General features: G+C 51.4%; 1 protein-coding gene across 1 annotated transcript in view; it reads left to right on the top strand.

Moving 5' to 3' along the window:
* Nucleotides 1-25,716, top strand: part of LOC119862630 (sodium/nucleoside cotransporter 1-like) — a 59,492-nt gene that overhangs the window by 23,324 nt on the left and 10,452 nt on the right. The window contains exons 6-15 of the mRNA XM_038419640.2: nt 2,286-2,427; nt 3,673-3,786; nt 4,816-4,893; nt 5,293-5,373; nt 5,942-6,022; nt 6,458-6,583; nt 8,273-8,403; nt 13,481-13,649; nt 16,335-16,532; nt 17,148-17,229. Of these exons, the coding sequence (XP_038275568.1) occupies nt 2,286-2,427; nt 3,673-3,786; nt 4,816-4,893; nt 5,293-5,373; nt 5,942-6,022; nt 6,458-6,583; nt 8,273-8,403; nt 13,481-13,649; nt 16,335-16,532; nt 17,148-17,229 (1,202 nt within the window). The remainder of the gene's footprint in view (nt 1-2,285; nt 2,428-3,672; nt 3,787-4,815; nt 4,894-5,292; nt 5,374-5,941; nt 6,023-6,457; nt 6,584-8,272; nt 8,404-13,480; nt 13,650-16,334; nt 16,533-17,147; nt 17,230-25,716) is intronic.

Raw genomic sequence — 25,716 nt, 5'->3', positions numbered from 1 at the left:
TGAAGAATAAAGGAGGGTAATGTAATTAATGCCAATCAACACTGGCTTATGGAAAATAGATCCTGTTAAACTAACTTGATATCTTTTTTTTTTTTTTTTTGCTGAGATTACAGGTTTGGTTGACAAAGGTACTAGTGTTGATGCAATATAATTAGACTTTTTTAAGGCATTTGACTTGGTACCACATGACATTTTGATTAAAAAACCTAGAAAGACAAAATTAATATGGCACTCATTAAATGGATTAAAAGCTGGCTAACTGTTAGGTCTCAATGTAAATGTAAATAGAGAATGACATGGAAGTGAACATAAAATTATCTCTGATAAAGTTGGCAGATACAATAATTGGGGGAGTGGTAAATAACAAAGAGGACAGGTCACTAATACAAGATTGATCTGGATTGCTTGGTAAACTGGACACAAGCAAACAATGTATGTTTTAATATGGCCAAATGTAAATGAATACATCTAGGAATAAAGAATGTAGGCCACACTTACAGCATGGGAGACTCTATCCTGGGAAACAGGGACTCTGAAAAAGATCTTGGAGGTGTGGTGGATAATCCGCTGAACATGAGCTCCCAGTGCGACATTGTGACCAAAAGGGCTAATGTCATTCCTGGATGCGTAAACAGGGGAATCTTGAGTAGGAGAAAAGAGATTATTTTACCTTTGTCTTTGTCACTGGTGTGACTACTGCTACAATACTGGTTCTGGTGTCCACAATTCAAGAAGGATTTTGATAAATTGGAGAGAGTTCAGAGAAAAGTCATGACACTTGTTAAAAGATTAGAAAATCTGCCCTATAGTGAGAGACTCACAGAGCTCAGTCTATTTAGCTTATCAAAGAGAAGGTTGAGGTGACTTGATCACAGTCTATAAGTACCTACATGGGAACAAATATTTAATAATGGGCTCTTCAATCTAGCACAGAAAGGTCTAACACCGTCCAATGGCTGGAAGTTGAAGCTAGACAAATTCAGACTGAAAATAAGATGTAAATTTTTAACAATGAGAGTAATTAACCTTTGGAACAATTTACCAAGGATCATGGTGGATTCTCTATCACTAACATGTTTTAACTCAAGACTGGATGTTTTTCTAAGAGATCTGCTCTAGGGATTATTTTGGGGAAGTTCTCTGGAACTGTACTATACGGGAGGTCAGACTCGACGAGCTCTGGTCCCTTCTGCCCTTGGAATCTGTGAATCTATGAATTAATTATGCTGCCACCCTTAACTTTTTTACTGAGTGCATCTCATGTCAACCTCTCCATGATTTTGCCTAAGGTCTATGTCATGCTAACAGCTGATAGGTACCTGAGCCAGTGTTGGAGTCCTAAAAATACAAGTGCTGGAACACAAGTCAGTGGGAGGCCCCGGTAGGGAGCAGAAGCTGGATGGTAGTGGGGGAGCTGGGCAGAGCGGGGGATAAGGACAGTGCAGGGTGCTGAGAGAAGCCCAAGGGAGCAGGGTGACTCCCCACAGAGCCCATCCCATCCCGCATCCCCCTACCTTTTCGTGGCTCCTGCTCCCTGTGAGGGGTTCTGCTGTCCAGGTGTCCCCACTACCCAGCTCCCAATATTGGCCAGCACCATAATGAATTGCCAGGTCCTGGCTGCAGCATCCTGGCTCCCTCTGTGCTGACCCGCCACCGAGCAGTCTCCACCTGGGCCTGGTATCCGCACCTGACAGCTTGGAGGATGCTCTGCAGCCATGGAGGGAAAGGAGCCACTTGGACCGGGTCCAACAGAAGTATCACAATGCTGTTCGGAATCTTAGGAAAGTGCCAGAGCAGCATTCCGGCACGACTCAACGCTGACCGGAGCAGGATCTTATATTGCTGAGGCCAAGTCATCATCTGCCAGGTTGGGAAGGAGTCTCCTTACCAGCCATGAATGGTAGAAAGTGTCACCCACGGATGCTGCTGTGAGAGCTTAGTGATAGCAAGGCACCCCGGAGCCTTCTGCACTGCAGACTGCTCTGACCAGCTGGGGGTCTTTGTCTCCAACCAGAGGAGATGGCAGGCTCCTGTAGGAATATTCCTCAGCCATTCAACATGACCTCCCTCCTCCTTGGGGCTAACTTCAACCAGCTGCTGGCATTGGGCCAGGTTGGGGACAGGATGTGATCATGTGTGGTGAGGGACAAGTAGGGTGTCTGCAGCATATTGCTGGCACTGAGCCCTTGTCATCTCACTGGAGGGGGAGAAGTTATCCTCATGCTCCCAGGAGTTCCTGCAGCCACATCACCTGGCCAACTTGCTGTCTGGTTCTTCCCCTGCAGGGTGTTCTGGCTGGCCGTTCTGGTCGGTCTGGTCACATGGCTGGTTCTGGACACCTCCAAAAGGCCAGAGCAGCTGATTTCATTTGCTGGCCTCTGCGCATTTGTTCTGTTCCTCTTTGCCTGCTCCAAACACCATGCTGCAGTAAGTGGATGTGTTTCCTTTGGGTTCTGTACTTCCATGCAGGAAGGACTGGCTTGAGCCAATGCTGCAGATGCTGCTTCTCCATGGGAAGGTCTCCCTGACCAGCTCAGCTCTGGCTTGTCCTAGGGGCTGAAGGCAGAGGTTGTCTCTGGGAGCATGCACCCTCTTGTACTGTTTGCATTTGTTATCTCCTGGTGCCCCATAGAAGAAGCCTCTGGGGCACCAGTGGAAAAGGGGGAGGGTGCCCAGCCAGCAGAGCTCACTGGCAGAGATCAGAGCGGCAGCATGGCCAGAGAACAAAGCATAGGCCACCCACTCCTGAGCCCAGATTCTGGCTCTCCGGGTGACACGCCTCTGAGCTTGGGCAATAAATTCCCCATCGACCTCCACCCACAGTGGGGACAGAATTACTGACCTCAGGCCAGAGTTACAAGGGGGTCAGGCACCCTTAGATGCAGCTAGGCACCTAGTGGGGTTTACAAAGCACCTAAGTGAATTCAGCGCCCAACTATTATTGACTTTTAACCTCACCTGTTTAGGTAATCTTGAAAATCCCACTGCAACATTCCTAGCTGCAACATTAGGTGCCTAAATACCTTTGTAATTCTGCCCCCCCAACCCGTTTCTTGTTCAGTAGGGTCAGGCTCTGCTATGGGTCATAGTGGTGCAGGGCCATTGACAGGAAAGCTCCTCTGAGAGTGAGCCTGGCATGTGTGCAAAGGGTGATGTGTCCTTACATGGAGGGATTGTTCCCCTGGCACCCATTCCCTGATTTGCATCATCTCGTTGCCTGTCTCCCTGGCCCCTTCCTCTGCTCTCTCTCTGTCTGCCCCTTGGTTTCCTCCCATTCCACCTCCTTAGCCCACTTTTTCAGAGTGCACTAGAGCCCATGGGATATTCAGAAAGCCCTGCCTCTAACTGGGCGGGGCCTGGTCAGCCAAACAGAGGTGGGAGCTCACTCTGGACTGGAGGGACCCCTTCAGAGAAGAGGGGGAAGTGCATCTTGCAAGAGGCTCCCTCAGCCCAGCATGGTGGGGTCAATGCTCACATCCCTCACCTTGTCCTACCTGTTGTCTATCAAGGGGTTTCTATGGCACCCATCACCATAGCAGCTAAGTGCCTGCTGGCTCCTCCCATGAAATGACAGTGGGGCTTGGAGTCTGATATGATTAACAGAGGCTAGAGGCTGGAGTGGGAAGATGATGGGACTCAATACATAGGGCACTGCTTTGGTCTTGGTCCCAGGTGCCTTGGAGAGCTGTCTTCTGGGGCCTTGGCCTGGAGTTTGTTCTTGGCATCTTTATAATCAGAACGGATCCTGGATTTGAAGCATTCCAGTGGCTTGGCAATCAGATCCAGGTACTGAGTGCTCTGGGGCTAGATGGTGGGGGAGGTTTGAGGTGGAGCGGGGAGAGGGCATGGAGGTGAGGTAGGATGGGCGTGTTTGGAGTCGATGGAGATGCGTGTGGAGGTGGGAATGGGGTGGTTGGGGATGGGGGTGAGGCTGGGATGAGGTTGCATATGGAGGTGGGGAGGAAAGGGGAGGGGGTGGAAGATCAAGGTAAGGCTGGGGCTGGAGTGGAGGATGGGCTGGAGTGGAGGTGGGGCCAGGTAAGCAGGCATGGGGCTAGGTTCTAACTATTCTTTATTGCTCAGGAGATGGAAGTTTAAGCTGGTGTTGGCTAATAGCCTGCAGGCCAGGCCCACTGAAGGGAGCTGGCCAGGCCATCATGGGGACCTGGCATGACAAGCTGTTCCTTTAACTGTAGCAGGAAGCCGGGCAAGGAGTGGGCCTGGCTCTGGACAGGAGTGGTGCAGAAAAGCAGAGGGAGGCTGAACAGTTCTAGGGCTAGGACTAGTAAAGTTTCTTGTTCAGTGTTAGCAGAAAGCAGCTCCCTCTGTCCTGGGGCCCCACAGGCGCTGGCCCTTCTCTCATGTTGGTTCCCATAAGCTTGTCAGTAAGTGGGGGCTCCCCTGGCCCTCATTATCCTGGCACCCAGGAGGCAGCCTCCCACCCTGTTCCCTTTATCTGGGCCTGACTCCTTGCCACAGAGACCCCAACTGCGACACTGCCATGAAGCCCCTGGTGGCTGCTGGAGCCCTTGCCTCCAGATCATTTGTCAGGCCACTGACACCTCCCTTACACTCTTCGCTCTCCTCCAGTTCCCCCTCCTCCACTCTGTCCAGGGCAGAGGCACTAGAGGCTTCCCCATGCCATGCAGTGCTCACTGGGGCAGGATGGATTGTTGCTGTGATCCCCAGGCAGGGCTAGAGCACTGTGTAAGGGAGAGGGCTTGCAGGGTTTCCCTGTGACGGTCACAGCTGAGGAGGCCTTATGGCATATTCTCCTGGGCATTGCTCCCCAACATGTATCATCTTCCCACACAGATCTTCCTGAGTTACACTACCGCTGGCTCCAGCTTCGTCTTTGGGGACAAACTGATCAAGGAGGCTTTTGCCTTTCAGGTCAGCACGTGGTTCGTGGGAGGACAGTGGGAGGAACTAGCTTTCCTCTGGCCTGGATTACCCTGCCAGGCCTACAGGGAGAGGCCATTGGCACCGCCCAGGGGAGGGGGCATTAGGTGCAGAGCAGCCCTGGCTCTCATTCTGCCATTCTGTGCCTACGGTGAGAGCTGGTACTGTGAGATCCCCCTTCTACCTGGCATGCAGCCCTAGCACTGCCGGACCCCTGGGCTCATGGGCCATCCTGTGGACTATTCTGTGCTCTGTGATTCTGCTCCATGCCATGCCCAGCTGCAGGCACTGGGGCGAGATGTGGGGCTTCAGCCTATGCTCTGCCATGGGCTCCCAGCAAGCCCTGCTGGGCCCCCGTGCTGACCCTGTGCGCTGGTGTTCTGCCCACAGGCTTTACCGATTGTTGTGTTCTTCAGCTGTGTGATGTCCATTCTCTACTACATTGGCCTCATGCAGTGGCTTATCCTGAAGGTAAGACCCAGCTCTGGGTCTTGGGGGATTGCAGCTCTAGTACAAGGGGGGATTGATGGTAGGGCCTGCTCCTCCAACCTGTTGCATGAGGCTGTACAGGTCTTGGTGCCCCAGTGTTCATGTCACTACCCAGCCTGTCTCCCTGTTCCCCCTTGAAATAACCTAGACTTTGGTGGGTGGAGCCCTTGCCAGGGCTATGTCTGAAAGGGTACCTGGTTTAGCCAGCTTGCTAGGAGCCCCAGCTCACAGTGCGGCACCCACCCATGTCCCAGGAGCTCCTGGCACTGGCAGGCTGGGGCAGCAGGACTCCTTATGAAAGGGGAACACATGGCTGGAAACTTTGTATTAACATAGGACTCAGCCCCAGAGAGGCTGTCCCAAGCTCTCGGGAGCTCCTGTGGGTTTGTGCAAAGCCCTGGTACCAGAGTACTCATTCCTGCATCTCTGCCTCAGCCACACGTCTTGGATCTGGGCCCACAGCCGGGCAGGGTCTGGCCACGGGGCGGCAAAGCCTTTGTGAAATGTCCTGGATTTGTCCTGAGGCTGAGCCCTGCCTGCTTCCCTGCAGATCTCCTGGCTGCTGCAAATCACCATGGGTACTACGCCCACCGAGACCCTCAGCGTGGCAGGAAACATCTTTGTAGGACAGGTAAGAGCTGCTGGGAGGCAACTCAGCATCCCTCAGGCTGGGAAGCACCAGGACATGACCACCAAACACCTCATCCCCACTCCCCAGCAAGGGGCAGAGTCCCCCCTCCCTCTCTGCCTGTGGCCTCTAGGTCCCTCCCAGTCCCTTTGGAGATGCATGTCTCAGCCCTATGATGGAAGCCAGGCCCCATGTCCCATTTCCCCTGTCAGAGGGCAGGCTCTTGGGAGGCCCTGCTGCAGTGTGTGCTATGGACCACGCTAGCCTGCTCACGACTCCAGAGGATGCGCTTAGACTTCCCCCAGATCCCTGGGGATACATGAGCCCCTGGGGTAACACTGTGGGGTGAACCCCCTCTGCCCAGGGCACAGCTGGCCAGGGAGGCATCTCTTGTTCTGCAAATCGGCTGGAGTTTCATTGCCTTTTCCTGTGGTGCAGACAGAGGCCCCACTGCTGGTCCTCCCCTACCTGGCGGACATGACACTCTCAGAAGTTCATGCAGTGATGACCGGGGGCTTCGCCACCATCGCCGGCAGCGTGATGGGAGCCTACATGTCCTTTGGGGTGAGCGCAGCCGTCAGCACCCAGACTCCCCTGCCTCAGTGCAGGCATCGCTATCCGGGCAGACCGATTTTTGGCTTCTGTGTCCGGGCACCATTTAGGGTGGCCAGGTGCCTGGTAAATGGCACCTGAACCAAAAGTCCGGTTACCATGGGATGGAGAGAGGAGCCGGATCATCCTGCACCAGCCCCTGCTCAGCGCCAGCCACCTCCTACCTGCAGGCAGGCTCCTTGAGACAATCCAGCGAGCAATGGGGGCAGGGCCTTGGGGGCAAGAGGTGGAGAAGGGGGCGGGGACTGGGGAAAAAGCAGAGAAGGGGCGAGACCTTGGGGGAAGAGGTGGGGCAGGGATGGGGTCTTCAGGGTCCGGTTACCAGCAATTAGAAAGGTGGCAATGCAATATCTGGGCCTAGGCTTCTCGCAGCATAGTGTCTGCGCTGGGGTCTTAGCACGTAGGGGGACTGGCAAAAGAATTGCCATGGGGAGGCAAAGGGGCTGGGGGGCAGATAGGAGACAGACCTGCCCTCAGCCAGATGTAAAGTTCCCCAGATGAACCTAAATGGCACCCGAATGGCACCCATCCACAGCCCTGCCAAGACAGCCAGCAAGCCCATTCCATGGGGGCATTCCATGGATTTCTTTGGCTCCTCTCAGTGTGGGCTCAGCCCTGAGGATGGGACGGAGGCTGCATTGAGCAAGGCCAAGGTGGCATAGAGCCTGAGGCCAGCCCACCTAGGCTGTCCGCTATCACAGGCTACTTCCTTGCGAAACTCAGCAACCGGAATTAGACCAAAGTATTACAGCCTTCAAGGGTACGTCTACACTGCAATTAGACCCCCGTGCCAGCTGACTCAGGCTTGCGGGGCTGGTTAATGGCAGTGTAGACATCTGGACTCAGGCTGAAGCCTGGGTTCTAGGACCCTGAGGGTGGCAGAGCTTGATGTGTACACTGAAATTACATAGCCCCTTTGCTGACGCCCTGCAAGCCCAAAGCCAGCCCCAGGTGTCTCATTACAGTGTAGACATACCCCAAAAGACTAAACTATTGTGTGCCACAGTCTGTGTCTGTGCTGGCAGGTATGGTACAGAGTTCCCCTTGCTCTGACCTGTGTGGGCAGAATATCTGATCTCTGTGTTTGGGAACTGCATGTGCCAGGGCTAGGAGACTGTGTCACCTGGATTCCTTTGGTGTAGATGGGCCCTGGAGATGCACAGCTAGGGTCAGAGCTCAGATCTAGGGGGCTCACCCAAGCCTAGCTCTAACCAAAAGCCATGCTAGCCAGGTCCCCTCTTGAAGCTGACTGGAGATCCAGAATGGGGTCTCTTGGATGCCCAACTTGAAGCCTGTAAGCACCAGTTGCTGCCATTCTTGTCCTTGGGGCAGCTGAGCTGAGGCTGGGGGTGGGACGTATGCAGTCAGGCCCTAGGAATGGGCTGAGCAATTGGGCGCAGAATGTGTGGAGGAATCACCCAGCTGACAACTCCCTTCCTAGCCATGGTGAGAACTAGGGGTGTCCGTGGTTATCCTGTCACTGCTCACCTGCCACTCACATCAGGGTCCCTGTAGTGTTAGTGTGCTCCGCGCCCTCTGAGCTGGGGGCACGGGGGTGCCCATGCATCTTGCTGGCAGGCACTCCTGCACACGCTTTGCCAGGGCTGACCACTGGGAACGTCCCTGCCTTGTGTGCTGCAGATTGATCCCTCCTCGCTGATCGCTGCCTCTGTGATGGCTGCGCCCTGTGCTCTCGCCATGGCCAAGCTGGTCTATCCGGAAGTGGAAGAGTCCAAATTCAAGAGCAAGGAAGGCGTGAAGCTCAGTAGAGGGTGAGTGATGCGGAGCTCGGGGCAGGGGGTGCTAACACCCAGCTGGCACAGGCGAGACTCCCTTGCTCTAGGGGCAGGTGGCAACAAGGTGACTCACAGTCCTGGATGCCCTGAGAAGTGTCACAGCCCCACAATGCACTGCCTGGCCCTGCCCCCCCCCAGCCTGACCTTGCCCCCAGCTCTTCCCTGTCCTGCCCTGCCCCACACTGCCCTTCCCTGCTCTGCCTGGCCCTTCCCCAACTAGCCTGGCTCTGCCACACCCTACCTTTCTCTGCCCTGACCCACCCAACCCTTCCCTGCGCTCCCTGCCCCACCTGGCCCTGCCCCACCCTTCCATTCCCTGCTCAGTCTGGACCTGCCCTTCACTGCACTGCCTTGTCCTGCTCTGCCCAACCCTTCCCTGTGCTGCCTACCCTGCCCCATATTGCCTGCCCCCCTCTTTGCTGCTTGCCATATCCTGAACCTGGCCATGCCCTACTTTGCCTTGCCCCGAACCTGCCCTACCCTGGCACAACTGTCCTTGACCAACCCGGCCAGCCTGGCTTCCCGCACCTTGCAGACATGTCACTCCCATGCTGTGCTTAGCCCTGCCTCACGCCCTGCAGCATGTCGCCCGAACAATGCTCCCTCCCAACACACCAGATAACCACCTCATCTGCCCCTTCATCCTGCACTGTGCTGTGAACACTGGGTTCCGACTCAAACAAACATTCTCCTCTGGGCTACACCAGCCCTGCCTTCACCCTGCAGGTTGACAATCGATGCACCCCAGCCCCCAAGTCCTTTTAAAGTGTCCCCCTGTGGTGTCCAGCTCCGATCACTGGATACCCACAGAAATCCCAGACCCTCTGGTCCCAAAGGAGCAATGTCCCCTAGTCAGCCTACCAGTCCTATACCACACAGAGCACTTGAGGACAATTATAGTAAAAAAAAAAAAAAAAAAAAGGAAATGTATCTAAGAGAGAATAGAGATTCAAACAGAAACAAGTATGAGTGATGGAAACTAGTGGTTACAAACAACAAAATCATAACTGCGACCTTGGGCCTACACTTGCAATGAGTTCCCATTCCTAAGTTCTCACCCCAAAGTTCGGTCTTCTGCAGCACTTGCTGGCCCCAAGGAGGCAGGGCTCAGTACAGGAAGCATCCCGCTCATCAAGGTAGTGCCTCAGTGAATGGATGCAGTCTTTCCCCACACTGTAAGACACGGATTCAGTCCTTTGTCTCTGTTCCCAGACAGGCCAAGCCCCTCGCTGCCCTGTCGTTCCTGGTCACTGCCATGTGGTTGTGATGTTTATAGTTTGATGGTTTTCCATTGACTTGCCTGGATTGTTTCAGCAGTGCATAGCTGAGACATAAACAAGCTGATGTAATCAGCTAGCCAGGGAGAGGCCATCTCAAGAAATATGAGTCCTTTGTGAAAAGAAAAGGAGTACTTGTGGCACCTTAGAGACTAACAAATTTATTAGAGCATAAGCTTTCGTGAGCTACAGCTCACTTCATCGGATGCAGCTCACGAAAGCTTATGCTCTAATAAATTTGTTAGTCTCCAAGGTGCCACAAGTACTCCTTTTCTTTTTGCGAATACAGACTAACACGGCTGCTACTCTGAAACCTGAGTCCTTTGTGACTCTCTTTCACTGCAAGACCATAGGGATGTAATTTTCAGTATAGTTAAATTAGTCCTTCTCTATTACCTGTCCATACATCTCATAGTGATCCAGAATGCCGAGAAGTGATCTCACATGCTGCTCTTTATGGATCAGTCCCATGATAACACTGTATTATTAAAAAGAAAAGGAGTACTAGTGGCACCTTAGAGACTAACAAATTTATTAGAGCATAAGCTTTCGTGAGCTACAGCTCATTTCATCGGATGCATTTGGTGGAAAAAACAGGAGAGATTTATATACACACACAGAGAACATGAAACAATGGGTTTATCATACACACTGTAAGGAGAGTGATCACTTAAGATAAGCCATCACCAGCAGCAGGGGGGGGAAAGGAGGAAAACCTTTCATGGTGACAAGCAAGGTAGGCTAATTCCAGCAGTTAACAAGAATATCAGAGGAACAGTGGGGGGTGGGGTGGGTGGGAGAAATACCATGGACCATTCCCAGTCTCTATTCAAGCCTAAGTTAATTGTATCCAGTTTGCAAATTAATTCCAATTCAGCAGTCTCTCGTTGAAGTCTGTTTTTGAAGCTTTTTTGTTGAAGTATAGCCACTCTTAGGTCTGTGATCGAGTGACCAGAGAGATTGAAGTGTTCTCCAACTGGTTTTTGAATGTTATAATTCTTGACGTCTGATTTGTGTCCATTCATTCCTTTTACGTAGAGACTGTCCAGTTTGGCCAATGTACATGGCAGAGGGGCATTGCTGGCACATGATGGCATATATCACATTGGTAGATGCGCAGGTGAACGAGCCTCTGATAGTGTGGCTGATGTGATTAGGCCCTATGATGGTATCCCCTGAATAGATATGTGGACAGAGTTGGCAACGGGCTTTGTTGCAAGGATAGGTTCCTGGGTTAGTGGTTCTGTTGTGTGGTGTGTGGTTGCTGGTGAGTATTTGCTTCAGATTGGGGGGCTGTCTGTAAGCAAGGACTGGTCTGTCTCCCAAGATCTGTGAGAGTGATGGGTCGTCCTTCAGGATAGGTTGTAGATCCTTGATGATGCGTTGGAGAGGTTTTAGTTGGGGGCTGAAGGTGATGGCTAGTGGCGTTCTCTTGTTTTCTTTGTTGGGCCTGTCCTGTAGTAGGTGACTTCTGGGTACTCTTCTGGCTCTGTCAATCTGTTTCTTCACTTCAGCAGGTGGGTATTGTAGTTGTAGGAATGCATGATAGAGATCTTGTAGGTGTTTGTCTCTGTCTGAGGGGTTGGAGCAAATGCGGTTATATCGTAGCGCTTGGCTGTAGACAATGGATCGAGTGGTATGATCTGGATGAAAGCTAGAGGCATGTAGGTAGGAATAGCGGTCAGTAGGTTTCCGATATAGGGTGGTGTTTATGTGACCATCGCTTATTAGCACCGTAGTGTCCAGGAAGTGGATCTCTTGTGTGGACTGGTCCAGGCTGAGGTTGATGGTGGGATGGAAATTGTTGAAATCATGGTGGAATTCCTCAAGAGCTTCTTTTCCATGGGTCCAGATGATGAAGATGTCATCAATGTAGCGCAAGTAGAGTAGGGGCATTAGGGGACGAGAGCTGAGGAAGCGTTGTTCTAAGTCAGCCATAAAAATGTTGGCATACCGTGGGGCCATGCGGGTACCCATCGCAGTGCCGCTGATTTGAAGGTATACATTGTCACCAAATGTGAAATAGTTATGGGTCAGGACAAAGTCACAAAGTTCAGCCACCAGGTTAGCCGTGACAGTATCGGGGATACTGTTCCTGACGGCTCGTAGTCCATCTTTGTGTGGAATGTTGGTGTAGAGGGCTTCTACATCCATAGTGGCTAGGATGGTGTTTTTAGGAAGATCACCAATGGACTGTAGTTTCCTCAGGAAATCGGTGGTGTCTCGAAGATAACTGGGAGTGCTGGTAACGAAGGGCCTGAGGAGGGAGTCTACATAGCCAGACAATCCTGCTGTCAGGGTGCCAATGCCTGAGATGATGGGGCGTCCAGGATTTCCAGGTTTATGGATCTTGGGTAGCAGATAGAATACCCCAGGTCGGGGCTCCAGGGGTGTGTCTGTGCGGATTTGTTCTTGTGCTTTTTCAGGGAGTTTCTTGAGCAAATGCTGTAGTTTCTTTTGGTAACTCTCAGTGGGATCAGAGGGTAATGGCTTGTAGAAAGTGGTGTTGGAGAGCTGCCTAGTAGCCTCTTGTTCATACTCCGACCTATTCATGATGACGACAGCACCTCCTTTGTCAACCTTTTTGATTATGATGTCAGAGTTGTTTCTGAGGCTGTGGATGGCACTGTGTTCTGCATGGCTGAGGTTATGGGGTAAGCGATGCTGCTTTTCCACAATTTCAGCTCGTGCACGTCGGCGGAAGCAGTCTATGTAGAAATCCAGGCTGCTGTTTCGACCTTCAGGAGGAGTCCACCCAGAATCCTTCTTTTTGTAGTGTTGGCAGGAAGGTCTCTGTGGGTTAATATGTTGGTCAGAGGTGTGTTGGAAATATTCCTTGAGTCTGAGACGTCGAAAATAGGATTCTAGGTCACCACAGAACTGTATCATGTTCGTGGGGGTGGAGGGGCAAAAGGAGAGGCCCCGAGATAGGATTAATTATATAATCAAGAATTATAACATTCAAAAACCAGTTGGAGAACACTTCAATCTCTCTGGTCACTCGATCACAGATCTTAGAGTGGCTATACTTCAACAAAAAAGCTTCAAAAACAGATTCCAACGAGAGACTGCTGAATTGGAATTAATTTGCAAACTGGATACAATTAACTTAGGCTTGAATAGAGACTGGGAATGGATGAGTCATTACACAAAGTAAAACTATTTCCCCATGATGGTATGCCTTGGATCTGCAGCGACGGCACAAAGTGTGGGTCTTATTGCGGCGCTTACCGAATGATGACGTTCCCTTAGTCATCTTCCTCCGGCCGCCAGCACCAAAGAGCTATTTCCCCATGGTATTTCTCCCTCCCACCCCACCCCCCACTGTTCCTCTGATATTCTTGTTAACTGCTGGAATTAGCCTACCTTGCTTGTCACCATGAAAGGTTTTCCTCCTTTCCCCCCCCCTGCTGCTGGTGATGGCTTATCTTAAGTGATCACTCTCCTTACAGTGTGTATGATAAACCCATTGTTTCATGTTCTCTGTGTGTGTGTATATAAATCTCTCCTCTGTTTTTTCCACCAAATGCATCCGATGAAGTGAGCTGTAGCTCACGAAAGCTTATGCTCTAATAAATTTGTTAGTCTAAGGTGCCACAAGTACTCCTTTTCTTTTTGCGAATACAGACTAACACGGCTGCTACTCTGAAACAGTGTATTATTAGGTATAGTGAGTTTATCAGGTCTGACATGAGCTGCTTTTAAAGAACAGTGAGCTTTCTGCCAGTTGGCACCACAGGGGCCCCTCGCACTGACCGCTCTCCTTGTACCACCAGGGCTGAGCAGAATATCCTGGAAGCTGCCAGCAATGGTGCCTCTGCCTCCGTGGGGTTGGTCGCTAACATTGCAGCCAACCTGATCGCCTTCCTGGCTGTGCTGAAGTTCATCAATGCTGCCCTGTCCTGGTTTGGGGAGCTGGTGAACATCAAGGAGCTCTCGTTCCAGGTACTGCCACACCAAGCACCTGGAGGCAGCCCCACACTCGCATGGACTCGCCCCATTCTGCGATCCTCATTTCACCCTCTCCCTTGCCCACTGCAGTGCTTCCCCTGCACCACAGCCACCATGCCCCTTTCTCCCACAACCTTCACCTCCCCCTGAAAGCACCCCACCTGCACTCTGCATGCCCCCCCAGCTCAAAGCAGAGCAAGAAGCTGTCCCTCCTTCCCTTCTCCTGCCTAGGGTTGCCAACTTTCTAATCGCACAAAACCGAACACCCTTGCCCTGCTCCTTCTCTGAGGCTCCACCCCCACTCACTCCATCCCCCCCATCACTTGCTCTCCCCCACCCTCACTCACTCATTTTTACTGGGCTGGGGCAAAGAGTTGGGGTGCAGGAGGGGTTTGGGCTCCAGGGTGGGGCCAGAAATGAGGGCTTCAAGGGGCAGGAAGAGGCTCCACACTGGGGCAGGGGGTTGGGGTGTGGTCTCTGGAGTGGGGCTGGACATGAGGGGTTTGTGGTGCAGGAGGGAGCTCCAGAATGGGGGGTTTGGAGTGTGGAAGGGGGCTCCGGGCTGAGGCAGTGGTTTGGGGTATGGGAGTGGGTATGGGCTCTGGGCTGGGGGTGCTGGTTCGGGGATAGGGCCACTCAGCCTGCCTTGGCTCCCCTCCACCTCCGTACTAAGGACTCGCATTTCCACCTCCTCTCCAGCCTGGCTTCCCCAGGCCCACATCTGGGCCCATCTCCCAAGCCCTTCCTGCTGCCTCAATCCTGAGCTCCTGGCTGAGAGCGTCTGCCAGGGAGGGGACTTTGTACTGTGTCCAGTATCTCCCTTCCCCCACCCAGTCCATCTGCCCAAGCCCAGATCAGAGGCTCTGTCCTCTGAAAACCTACATACCCCCCGAGAATGGCCCACTCCCCCAGATACATGCCCCAACCCAGACTTCTGGCAGTGCCAGATCTCACTGCACTGTGATCTCCACACAGCCAGACAGCTCCCATCCAGTGAGCTGGAGCTTGTCTTATGCCACATGCAGCTGCTGGACATGGGATGGCCCTGCCTCCCCACTCTCCAGGGAGGGTCTGAATCCTGCTGGTGCAAGGCAGCCTGAGAGTGCCCACCACCTTGTCCACCCTGCCCATTTCAAAACAGGCCTCAGAACAGCTCCGGGCCCAGCAGAAAAGGTGCCAGATTTGTGACAGCTGTGTTCTCCCACTGGGCACTCGGGGCCAAATTGCCCCAGGTCAGCTGTTGGGGGTCTTTGGCCGAGAGGCAGAGCACGGTGCCGAGCAAAGATGGGGTTAGGAACCTGAGCCTTCTCCAGTCCTGTCTAGGATTGCCAACTTTCTAATTGCAGAAAACCGAACACCCTTGCCTCGCCCCACCCTTGCTCCCCCCTTCTCCAAGGCCCCACTTTTGCTCACTTTTGCCAGGCTGCGGGAGGGGTTTGGGTTGTGGAAGGGGATGAAGGTTCCGGCTGGGGGTGCAGGCTCTGGGGTGGGGCTGGGGATGCGGGGTTTGGGATGCAGGAGAGGACTCTGGGCTGGGGGGGTGGGGCTGAGGGGTTTGGAGTGTGTGAGGGGGCTCTGGGCTGATGCAGGAGGTTTGGGAGTGGGAGAGGGTACAGGCTTGGGGCATGGGCTCCAGGGTGTGGCCTGAAATTAGGGGTTCAGGATTTGGAAGGGGGCTCTGGGCCGGGGCAGGGGTTGGGATACAGAGTGTAGGAGGGGACTCAGGGCTGGGGTAGGAGGTTGGGTCACAGGAGGGGTGTTGGCTCCAGGCAGCGCTTACCTCAGGTGGCTCCTGGGAAGTGGCCACATGTATCTTTGCCTCTTTGGCTCCTAGGTGGAGGTGCAGTCAGGAGGCTCTGTGTGCCCACAAATGCTGCCCCCACAGCTCCCACTGAATCATAGAATCATAGGCCACAGAATCTCACCCACTCACTCCTGTAACAAACCCCTAACCTTTGTCTGAGCTATTGAAGTCCTCAAATTGTGATTTAAAGACTTCAAAGCACAGAGAATTCTCCAGCAAGTGAACTGTGCCCCATACTGCAGAGGAAGGCAAAAAAACCTCAGGGCCTCTGCCAATCTGCCCTGGAGGAAAATTCTTTCCCGACCCCAAATATGGGAAATCAGTTAAACCCTGAGCATGTGGGCAAGGCTCACCAGCCAGAAACCGAGGAAAGAATTCTCTGTAGTAACTCAGATCCCACCCCATTGGCTGCAGTTCCTGGTAGCGCTCGGGGCAGGAGCAGTGCGTGGAGCCCTCCCGGTTGTGCCTCTGCCTAGAAGCCGGAGAGACATGTGGCTGCTTCCCAGGAGCCGGGTACAGAGCCTGCCTACGCCATCAACCATACTTTTAATGGCCTGGTCGGGGTGCTGACAGGAGCCACCAAAGTCCCTATTCAACCGGGTGTTCCAGTTGAAAACCAGACAGACACCTGGCAAACCTAGTCCTGCCATGTGAGCATAGAGAGGCTGTTACCCCCTAAGCCATGAGTTGCCTAAGATAGAGCCAAACAGGGGCTTCCTCCTGCCCCCATTAGGGGTCTGCTGCAGCACAGCACCACCAGGAGCCCAGCGCAGGCTGGCGCTGGGCAGGAGGGTGGTATGCAATGGAGCAGCTGGGGGCAGGTTGTGGGTCAAACACACATCGTTGTTAACCATCTCCGGGGGGTTTTGTCCCAGATAATCTGCTCCTACATTCTGATGCCTGTGGCCTTCCTCATGGGGGCAGACTGGGAAGACTCGCCTCTAGTGGCTGAGTTGCTAGGTATCAAAATCTTCCTGAACGAGTTTGTGGCATATGAGCAGCTGGCAACGTACAAGAAGAACCGGCTGTCGGGACTGGAGGAGTGGAGCGGGGGTCGCAAGCAGTGGATTTCGGTGAGAGCCATAAGCTGCAACGCTGGGGAATGGGCTGAGCAGCTGGGGGGGACTCTGTGTCTGGGCAGAGGGAAATGATCTGCCAAGCGTCTCAGACTTCCTTGCCCAGACAGGGCTAGCCTGGCGCTGCATCAGGCTTGTGGCAGAAAGAGAGACATGGCTGCCCGGCGAGGGCTGCAGGTTCCCTTGGAGTGCCAGCTGCCAGCGAGCAGGGACAAGTGTCTCTGATTGCTCCCAACATGAATCCCCACACTCTGTCTCGGCAGGTCCAGGGGCCACACAGACAGCGCAAAGGCTGCCCCCGCACTCACTGAGCTGCACTTGCCTTGGCAGACAGGTCAGGGCCTGAATGGCCAGGGAGAGCGATCCCCTGGCCCAGGGTGGGTGCTGCCACGCACTGTGCTGTTCCTCTGTCCTCAAAGGAGAGGAAAGGGTTATTCAGCACCATGGGATTGCTCAGGGTCAGCTCCAGGGCCTTGGCTCTTCTGTGCTATTGCCCTGCAAGGGGCTGTTGACTGGCTCATACAAGCTGAGGCCAGCAGGGTCTGTGTGGGGGGCATGGGTGGCTTCCCTGGGGACACATCTCCACATCTCACCTGCTGTTGTGCTGTTTAGATGCGAGCTGAAACCATCACGACCTTTGCCCTCTGTGGATTCGCCAATCTCAGCTCCATTGGGATCATGCTAGGAGGACTGAGTGAGTTTGGAGCACGACGGGACGGGGAATTGAAAGCAGGGGTGAAGCCTGCAGTGGTATTGCTGGGGGAAGATCCCCTGACCGAGATCCCTGAGGGCCCCATTGTGCCACATGCTTCATCGCTCCCTACCAAGAATCAGGGCCCCATTGTGCCAGGCGCTGCACAGACCCCGACTGAGATTGGGGGGCCCAGTCTTTCTGGTGCGGCACAGATACAGTGAGTTCCTACCTCAAAGAGCTCACAATCTTCATGGACAAGACAGACTGGTGGGAGGAGAAAGAGATGCCAAGAGGGGCAGTGGCTGGCCTAAGGTCATCCAGCTGCAAAGCTGGAATTTACCAAAGTCTCCTGATGCCCTGGCTCAGGCCCCATTCCTCCCCTTTGTGATTACACTGGACAGGCCATACAGTGCCTTTCCGTCCTGCTGGGGGAGCTCTGCTCCCCAGCGCAGTGGGGGTGAGGGTGGAAAGGGCAAGGTTTAGATTGTTGAGCACCAAGTAATTGTATCCTAAAATCACTAAAACCATCTAATTGAGAGAAACAAGAAATGGGAGGCCAGCCCTTTCCCATTGTTCTCACAGCCAGTCCAGGGCTCTGACTCCTACAACCTAGTCCTGGGGGCTCTTTTACATACTTAGATGATACCACAGTTAAAACAAAGCACAAACATCCCACTTGTTAACCAGGGTCATTCTCTTATTAAAAAACGGAAAAGAAAACATTAAACAGTGCAAAACAGAACACAAATGATAATAATAGTGCCTGCTACACACTCCAGACACGCTCCGCTTGGAAGAGACAGGAGATACCGGATCTTCTGGGTCTGTGGGGAGAAGAGGCTGTGCAGGTACAGCTACAGAAATGATTGACACCTACAAGCATCCTTGGCGGACACCCCACCATCACCCACAACAGCACTGTGGATACCTCTGAGGAGCCTGAGTTACAGGCCCCTGCTGTGAACAGTGAGGACAGGAGTTGGTGGACAAAGAAGAGGAGGAGGAGGAGTATGGGGGACAGGCGGCTGGGAGATCCAACTGCACAGCAAGCCAGGACCTGATTTGACTCCACTACAGTCCAGCCAGTCCCACCATTCAAGCATGGGCAAGTCCAATGCAGAAGAAGGAACCTCAGGAAAGCACCCCATGTAGATCAATTTTCAATTACAGGGATGCCTCCCAAAATAGCAGGACACCATCTTTTGAATTTTCATTAATTTACTCATGCTAGAAGAGGCCATGGTACAGCAGAGAGGTAGAGTAGCTAACTGCTTTTCAGTCCTCTCTAGAGTTAGGCGGGGGGCCATGTGGAGCTGTTTGTTTATGTACACAGGAGTGTCCCTGGAATCCTTCCGGGATCTCGATGACATTTCCATGGAGGTCCTCTGCAATCCTCTGCCAAAGGTTTCTAGGGAGAGCTGCCTTATTTCTTCCTCCGTGGTAGGGCATTTTCCCATGCCACTCAGCAATAACTTCAGCAAGCACCATTGCAGTACGCAGGCTAGCAGCATACAAACCTGGGTGGCTTTGGGATGCCAGAGCAGCTGTGAGCTTTATGCTTTTGTTACCCTCAGGAGTGAGATATCAGCTAAAATCACCCCTGCCTGTGCAAAACGGTGCCAATGTTCAGTGCAGTTGCCCTGCATTATTAGAATCATGTGTCCAAGCAATTCCCTCCTCATGTCCCCAACTCCCAGCAGGCCATACTTACTGTGGCTGGTGCTGTGACAGGTGCCATGCACAAGCCATCCCAAGCTGAAGTAAGAATGTAGTGCTCACAACTTTTAGGGACCAAGGAGAGTGAGGTCTGCATCTTAAGTTTTGCTTTTTGTAGTGAATATGCTGACAATGGTACCTGTGTGTGTTATATCTGCAGCTGCTGCTCTTGTGGCCTTCAGGGTCACCCCCTCCACTCCCACAAAACACCCGAGCCCAGATAAGGAGGAGAAAGAAGATGACTCGGGATGATACATTCCAGAAGATCCTGTAAGCCAGTGCTGCATCGGACCATGAGCATAGGGCCTGGAGGATGAACATTGTGGACAGCCTTGAGAAGGAGAAAGTAGAGAGGAGAGAAGCCCAGGTGTCCCAGCCAGAAAAGGAAAAGGAGATGCATCAAGATATAGTGGGGCTTCTCAGGCAAAAAACACAGATGCTGCAGACTCTGGTGGACCTGCAGTTTCAACCATCCCATAGTTGCCTCCTTCTGCAGCTCATTGAGAATTCTATATTGAAACCTCCCTATACCCCTCTCAACATTCCATGTAGCACCAAGGGTCACTGCACTATTCCTACCATTCCAACCCGGGGACTTTAAAGACAATTACAGCTTCTCATACGCTGACTTATGAAAGCCACGGTAGGCATATGTGTAGCTGAAATGAACATGAATGTTCTTTTCCCTTCATAAGTTCTGGTCTCTTAATTTAATTATTAAGCTTTCAATGAGATTTGTTTTAAAACTGAATGTGTGTGATGGGGTCAAGACTCACCACTGCTGGCGCCTCCAGCTGGATGTTCTGGGAATTAGCTCTGTCTGCTGCAGGGCGTCCTCAGCGTGTGGTGTCTTGCCCGTTGTCCATTCTGCTGCCCTGGGACCTGTGTTGTTCCCTGCTCAGAGGTGTCCACTTCAGGACACTTCCCTCTGGCAGTGCCCACTACTCCAGACTCACCCCTTTCCATGTGGGGTTTAACAGCAGTCTTTGGGACTCGCACCCGCCTCAGTGGCCAACCACAACCCAACCCCACAACCCTTAGTTCAGGGGCAAGTTGCAGTCTGTATTGGCCATCATCTTCCGTGGCCAGGTGCAGTGGAAGGGGGACCCAGGCCCACCTGCTACTCTGGGTCCCAACCCAGGGACCCTCTAGCAGCAGCCTCTTTCTGCCCTCCTTCATTCCCCTCTTATCTGCCTATTCTTCCTTGGGCCACTTTCCCTTTGGCCCTGTGCACTTTCTTAGCCCTTTGTATCAGGGTCAGCAGCCTGGCAGGTAACGGGGCTGGAGCTCTCTCCTGCTCCCCCAAGCCTGCCTAGCACTGCTCTGTCCAAGGTGCTTGTTTCAGGAGCCTGACTTTCTCCCTCACTAATCAGGGAGGGACTGCCTTCTTTTCTGCTAGGCATCCTTTATATAGGGCCTCACCCGGCCCTGATTGGCTGCCTCTTCCTTCCCCAGATTGGCCCTCCACAAGCCTTTATTGATTGATTGCTGGTCTGCACAACCTCAAAAGGCCCATTCCAGCCCTTTTCTCAGGGGGTGGGATAGTTGCCCCACCACAATGTGGTTTTCTTTTTGCACTGATTTTGTTACCGAGTAAAATTCTATTACTTGGAACATAATTTATCTCTGTTAGTTCACAACATGTACTGCTGACTGTTCAGCAGCTTTGAAAACGCTCAATTACTTGTTACTGCGTAGTGTCATACAACTCATTCAGAAACAAAATAAATAGGTGTGTTGACAGTGTTATATTCCTATATGTACAGCAATCACCACATGATTCTTACCAGGCCACAAAAGAGCAGGGCCAGGTAGAGCACATTACAACCCCACAGCACTACTCTGGCTCACTGTTAAAATGGCCTTTCAAAGCTTCCCTGAGCTGTATAGCTGTGCGCTAAGCTCTTGTAATAGCCTTTGTATCTGGCTGTTCAAATTCAGCAGAGAGCTGCTCCACCTCCACCCCCAGCCAAAACTTTTCCCCCTTTGCTTCATAGATATTATGCAGGACACAGCAGGCAGCTATAACAATTGGGGTATTTTTCTCACTAAAGTCCAATCTTGTGAGTAAACAATGCCAGCGACCCTTCAAATGACCAAGAGCACATTTGACTGTCATTCTGCATCTGCTGAGCCAGTAATTGAATCGTTCCTTGGTGCTGTCAGGTGGCCAGTGTATGACTTCATGAGCCAGGAGAGCAAGGGGTAGGATCACTATTCACATTTCAACATTCCCAGTCGTAATCCGTCGGTCAGGAAAGAAAGTCCTGGCTTGCAGCTTTCCAAACAGTCCTGTGTTCTTACAGATGTGAGTGTCATGCACCTTCCCTGACCAGTTCACACTGAAGTTGGTGAAGCATCCCTGGTGATCCACCAGCATTTGCATAACCATAGAAAAGTAGCCCTTTCTGTTGATGTACTCCGTGGCAAGGTGGTTTGGTGCTAAAGTAGGGATATGCGTGCCATCTCTCGTGCCATCGCATTTTGGGAACCCCATTGCTGCAAATCAATCCATGGGCTATGTCCTGCACATAGCCCAGAGTCATAGTCCTTCACAGCAGGAGGCAATTAATGGCCCTGCACACTTGCGTCACAATGACCCCTGCAGTGGTTTTCCCAACTCCAAATTGATTTCTGACTGACCGATAGCAATCTGGTGCAGATTTCCACAGTGTGATTGCCACTCGCTTCGCCACTGTCGGTGCAGCTCTGTTTGGTGTCCCTGCACTGGAGGGCTGGGGCAAGATCCAGGAATGTGGCCTTGCGCATCCAGAAGTTCTGCAGCCACTGCTCGTCATCCCAAACCTGCATTGTGATGCGATCCCACCAGTCAGTGCTTGTTTCTTGGGCCCAGAACTGGTGCTTCACTATCTGCAGCTGCTCCATGATCACAGCCAACAACTTTGAATTGGTTCTCGCTATGTCACACAGCAATCTGTCCTCCAAGGAATCGTCATGTTCCCCACCCATTTGGTTCTTCTTACAGCTCTGCAAATACTCCAGGATCGTGTGCCCTGTGCTTACAATGTTCACAACAATGCAGATGTATGCAGGCTCCAGGCTTCTGTCACAGGTGGCACATGGGTTTGTGGAATTTTGAAAAAAGCTACAAAAATTATGGAATACAGATAACGTTATGGGATGGAGACAGTTGCAAACTGGGCAGTTGACCCCATGCTCCAGTCCTCCCTGCGCAACTCATTTTGGCTCCATCGTGCACTGCCAAATCTTCCCAAAGGACAGCGTGCATGATGGTGATGAGTTGCACATTGGGATGCCTATCCATGGTGCACTGCACTCTGCATTGATGCAAGCACTCCTGGTGAGTACATGTATCGCAGAGACAAGGAGCCAAGAATACATGTGCACAAGCGATGTACTAAGTGCAGCCACTGCATGCCAACGTAACATGAGTCAACATAAGTTTGTGGTGTAGACATGGCCTCTCTCCTCTTCAGGATCATGTGGTCTTACTATTTGGTGATTAACAGGAGAAACTGTGAACTTTGTAAATTACTGCAGCATTTCCATATCCCAATAAAATCATTACCGAAAAGTTTAACTCTAACCCCTTGGCAAGACTTTTGGCTACTTCCATCTCATCATGGTGAAGTCTTGGTTGTCATAAGACTGGTGCCTTCTTGAGTCTTCCCTGTTCTTAGCTGTCTTTTTCAGCTGCAGTTTTTTTTGCTATTCTGAGTGTGTGTTCGAAAGTGAGAGCAGAGAGTTTGGTACCCTTTTCCTCTCATAATTTTACAGGAATGTCAAGACACACCTTCTTAGGGCTGGATTGGCTTTTAATATTCTCTGCTGTCCTTGCACTGGTTCAGTGCTTCGTGGGTTGCTTTCGATGATTCTGTCAGCTCCTGAATATTTGTCTGTTCAATGAATATACAATGCAAGTCTAGTTGCCTTTGTTCTTTTGTGGCAGGAAAGTCTCACGTAACCTTAAGGCCTGGTCTACACTAGAAAACAAGGTCTACACTGGAAAATCCACACCCCTGAGCAGCGTAGTGAAGCCAACCTAAGTCCCTGTATAGATAGTGCTAGGTCAACAGAAGAATTCTTCCATCAACCTAGCGACCGCCTCTCAGGGAGGTGGATTACCTACACCCATAGGCACAGGCGTCGACTTTCCAATGTGCTGGGGGTGCTCGACCCCCGGCTCAGCCCCAAGCCCCGCTCTCACTCCACCCCTCCCCCTAAGGCTCCACCCCTGCTCTGCCTCTTCCTGCCACCACCCCACCCCTTCTCCCAAGCCCCCACCCCACCTCTGCCCACCTGTGCTCCACCGTGCCTCTTCCCACCCCATTCTGCCCCCTTCCCTGAGCATGCAGCACACTCACTCCTCCCCCTTTCTCCCCAAGCGTCCTGCATGCTGCAAAACAGCTGATCACGGCGGGTGGGAGGTGCTGGGAGAGGGGGGAAGCGCTGATTGGCGGAACCCTCTGGCCAATGTTCCCTCTAATTTTTGACAGGCCACGTGCACAAAAAATGTCTTCTGTGCAAATTTTTGACAGGCCACGTGCGCAAAAAATTTCGGTGCAAATTGTTGTGCTTCTGTGCAAATTTTTGTGCGTGTGATGTTTCGCTGTGTGCACGGGGTTTAGGATCTTTGTGCGCGTGCTCATGCACACAGCTTAGAGGGAACAGTGCCGCTGGCAGGCAGGAGGCACTGAGAGGAAAAGGGGAGCTGATGGGGGGTTGCTGGTGGATTCTCAGCACCCACCACTTTTCCCTGTGCGTGCTCCAGCCCCAGAGCACCTATGGAGTCGGTGCCTATGCCCACAGGTGAGCCCCTCCTGTTGGCATAGGTATTGTCCACACTTGAAATGCTACAGTTCTCCTTCACATTTGAAGAATGAAGATTTTAGAGTGTTTATAAAAGAAACCCACCTTATTCCTGGTTTATGGTTCTGACAAGACATGTCTAAACATGACATCCCTTTTTGGTCTCAACACCCCTTTGATGTCAGGACCTAAATAGCTGCACGATCTATTGTTTCAGAATAAACTATATTTTTACAATTTGCATTCAAAGGTGCCTGTGGAATGCTCCACAGAATGCATCAGTCACCACTAGACCCCCCACCCCCATCCTGTAGATAGCTGGCCAACAGCAAATCACATCGACTATCAAGCTGCATTCCAAGGGTCATAAACATGATGCTCTCTCTCTTGACACTTGGCTTGTCTCTGAAGGGCAGAAAGCAGGTGCCTCCTGGAATTCCTTTGATTGGTTTGAACATCTCATAACATAATGAACTAACAACATAAGCATGTAGTGTAATAATTAGAGCTGTCAAGCAATTAAAAAAATTAATTGCAATTAATCGTGCGATTAAAAAATGAATCGCTTAATCGCACTGTTAACAATAGAATACTATTTATTTTAAATATTTTTGGATGTTTACTACATTTTCAAATATTAATTTCAATTACAACACAGAATACAAAGTGTACAATGCTTACTTTATAGTTATTTTTTATTACAAATATTTGCACTGTAAAAAAATTGTATTTTTCAATTCACCTCATACAAGTACTGTATTGCAATCTTTTTATCATGAAAGCTGAACTTACAAATGTAGAATTATGTACAAAAAGCTGCATTCAAAAATAAAACAATGTAAAACTTTAGAGCCTACAAGTACACTCAGTCCTACTTCTTGGTCAGCCAATCACTCAGACAAACAAGGTTGGTTACAATTTGCAGGAGATAATCCTGCCTGATTCTTGTTTACGATGTCATCTGAAAGTGAGAGCAGGCATTCGCATGGCACTGTTGTAGCTGGCATTGCAAAATATTTACGTGCCAGATGCGCTAATGATTCATTATGTCCCTTTATGCTTCAACCACCATTCCAGAGGACATGCTTCCATGCTGCTGATGGGTTCTGCTTCATAATGATCCAAAGCAGTGTGGACCGATGCATGTTCATTTTCATCATCTGAGTCAGATGCCACCAGCAGAAGGTTGATTTTCTTTTTTGATGGTTTGGGTTCTGTAGTTTCCACATCAGAATGTTGCTCTTTTAAGATTTCTAAAAGCATGCTCCACACCTCGTCCCTCTCAGATTTTGGATGGCACTTCAGATTCTTAAACCTTGGGTCAAGTGCTGTAGCTATTTTTAGAAATCTCACATCAATACCTTCTTTGCGTTTTGTCAAATCTGCTGTGAAAGTGTTCTTAAAACGAACATGTGCAGGGTCATCATCCAAGACTGCTATAACATGAAATATATGCAGAATGCAGATAAAACAGAGCAGGAGACATACAATTCTCCTCCCAATGAGTACAGTCACAAGTTTAATTGATGCATTATTATTTTAACGAGCGTCATCAGCATGGAAGCATGTCCTCTGGAATGATGGCCAAAGCATGAAGGAGTATATGAATGTTTAGCATATCTGGTATATAAATACCTTGCAACGCCAGCTACAAAAGTGCCATGCAAATGCCTGTTCTCACTTTCAGGTGACATTGTAAATAAGAAGCAGGCAGCAGTATTTCCCATCAATGTAAACAAACTTGTTTGTCCTAGCAATTGGCAGAATAAGAAGTAGGACTGAATGGACTTCTAGGCTCTAAAGTTTTAAACTGTTTTGTTTTAGAGTGCAGTTATGTAACCAAAAAAATCTGCATTTGTAAGTTACTGTAGCGGGGTGGCCATCTGCTCCGGCCTTAAAGGGCTTAAAACAGCCCAGGAGAGGGCTGTGGCTGGGAACAAGCAGTTCCCTGGCTGATTGGGGGAAGCAGGCTCAGCTGTG

This window comes from Dermochelys coriacea, chromosome 10 (genome assembly GCF_009764565.3).
Source record: "Dermochelys coriacea isolate rDerCor1 chromosome 10, rDerCor1.pri.v4, whole genome shotgun sequence".
Lineage (NCBI taxonomy): Eukaryota > Metazoa > Chordata > Testudines > Dermochelyidae > Dermochelys > Dermochelys coriacea.
This window is presented reverse-complemented; position numbering and strand designations above follow the sequence as displayed.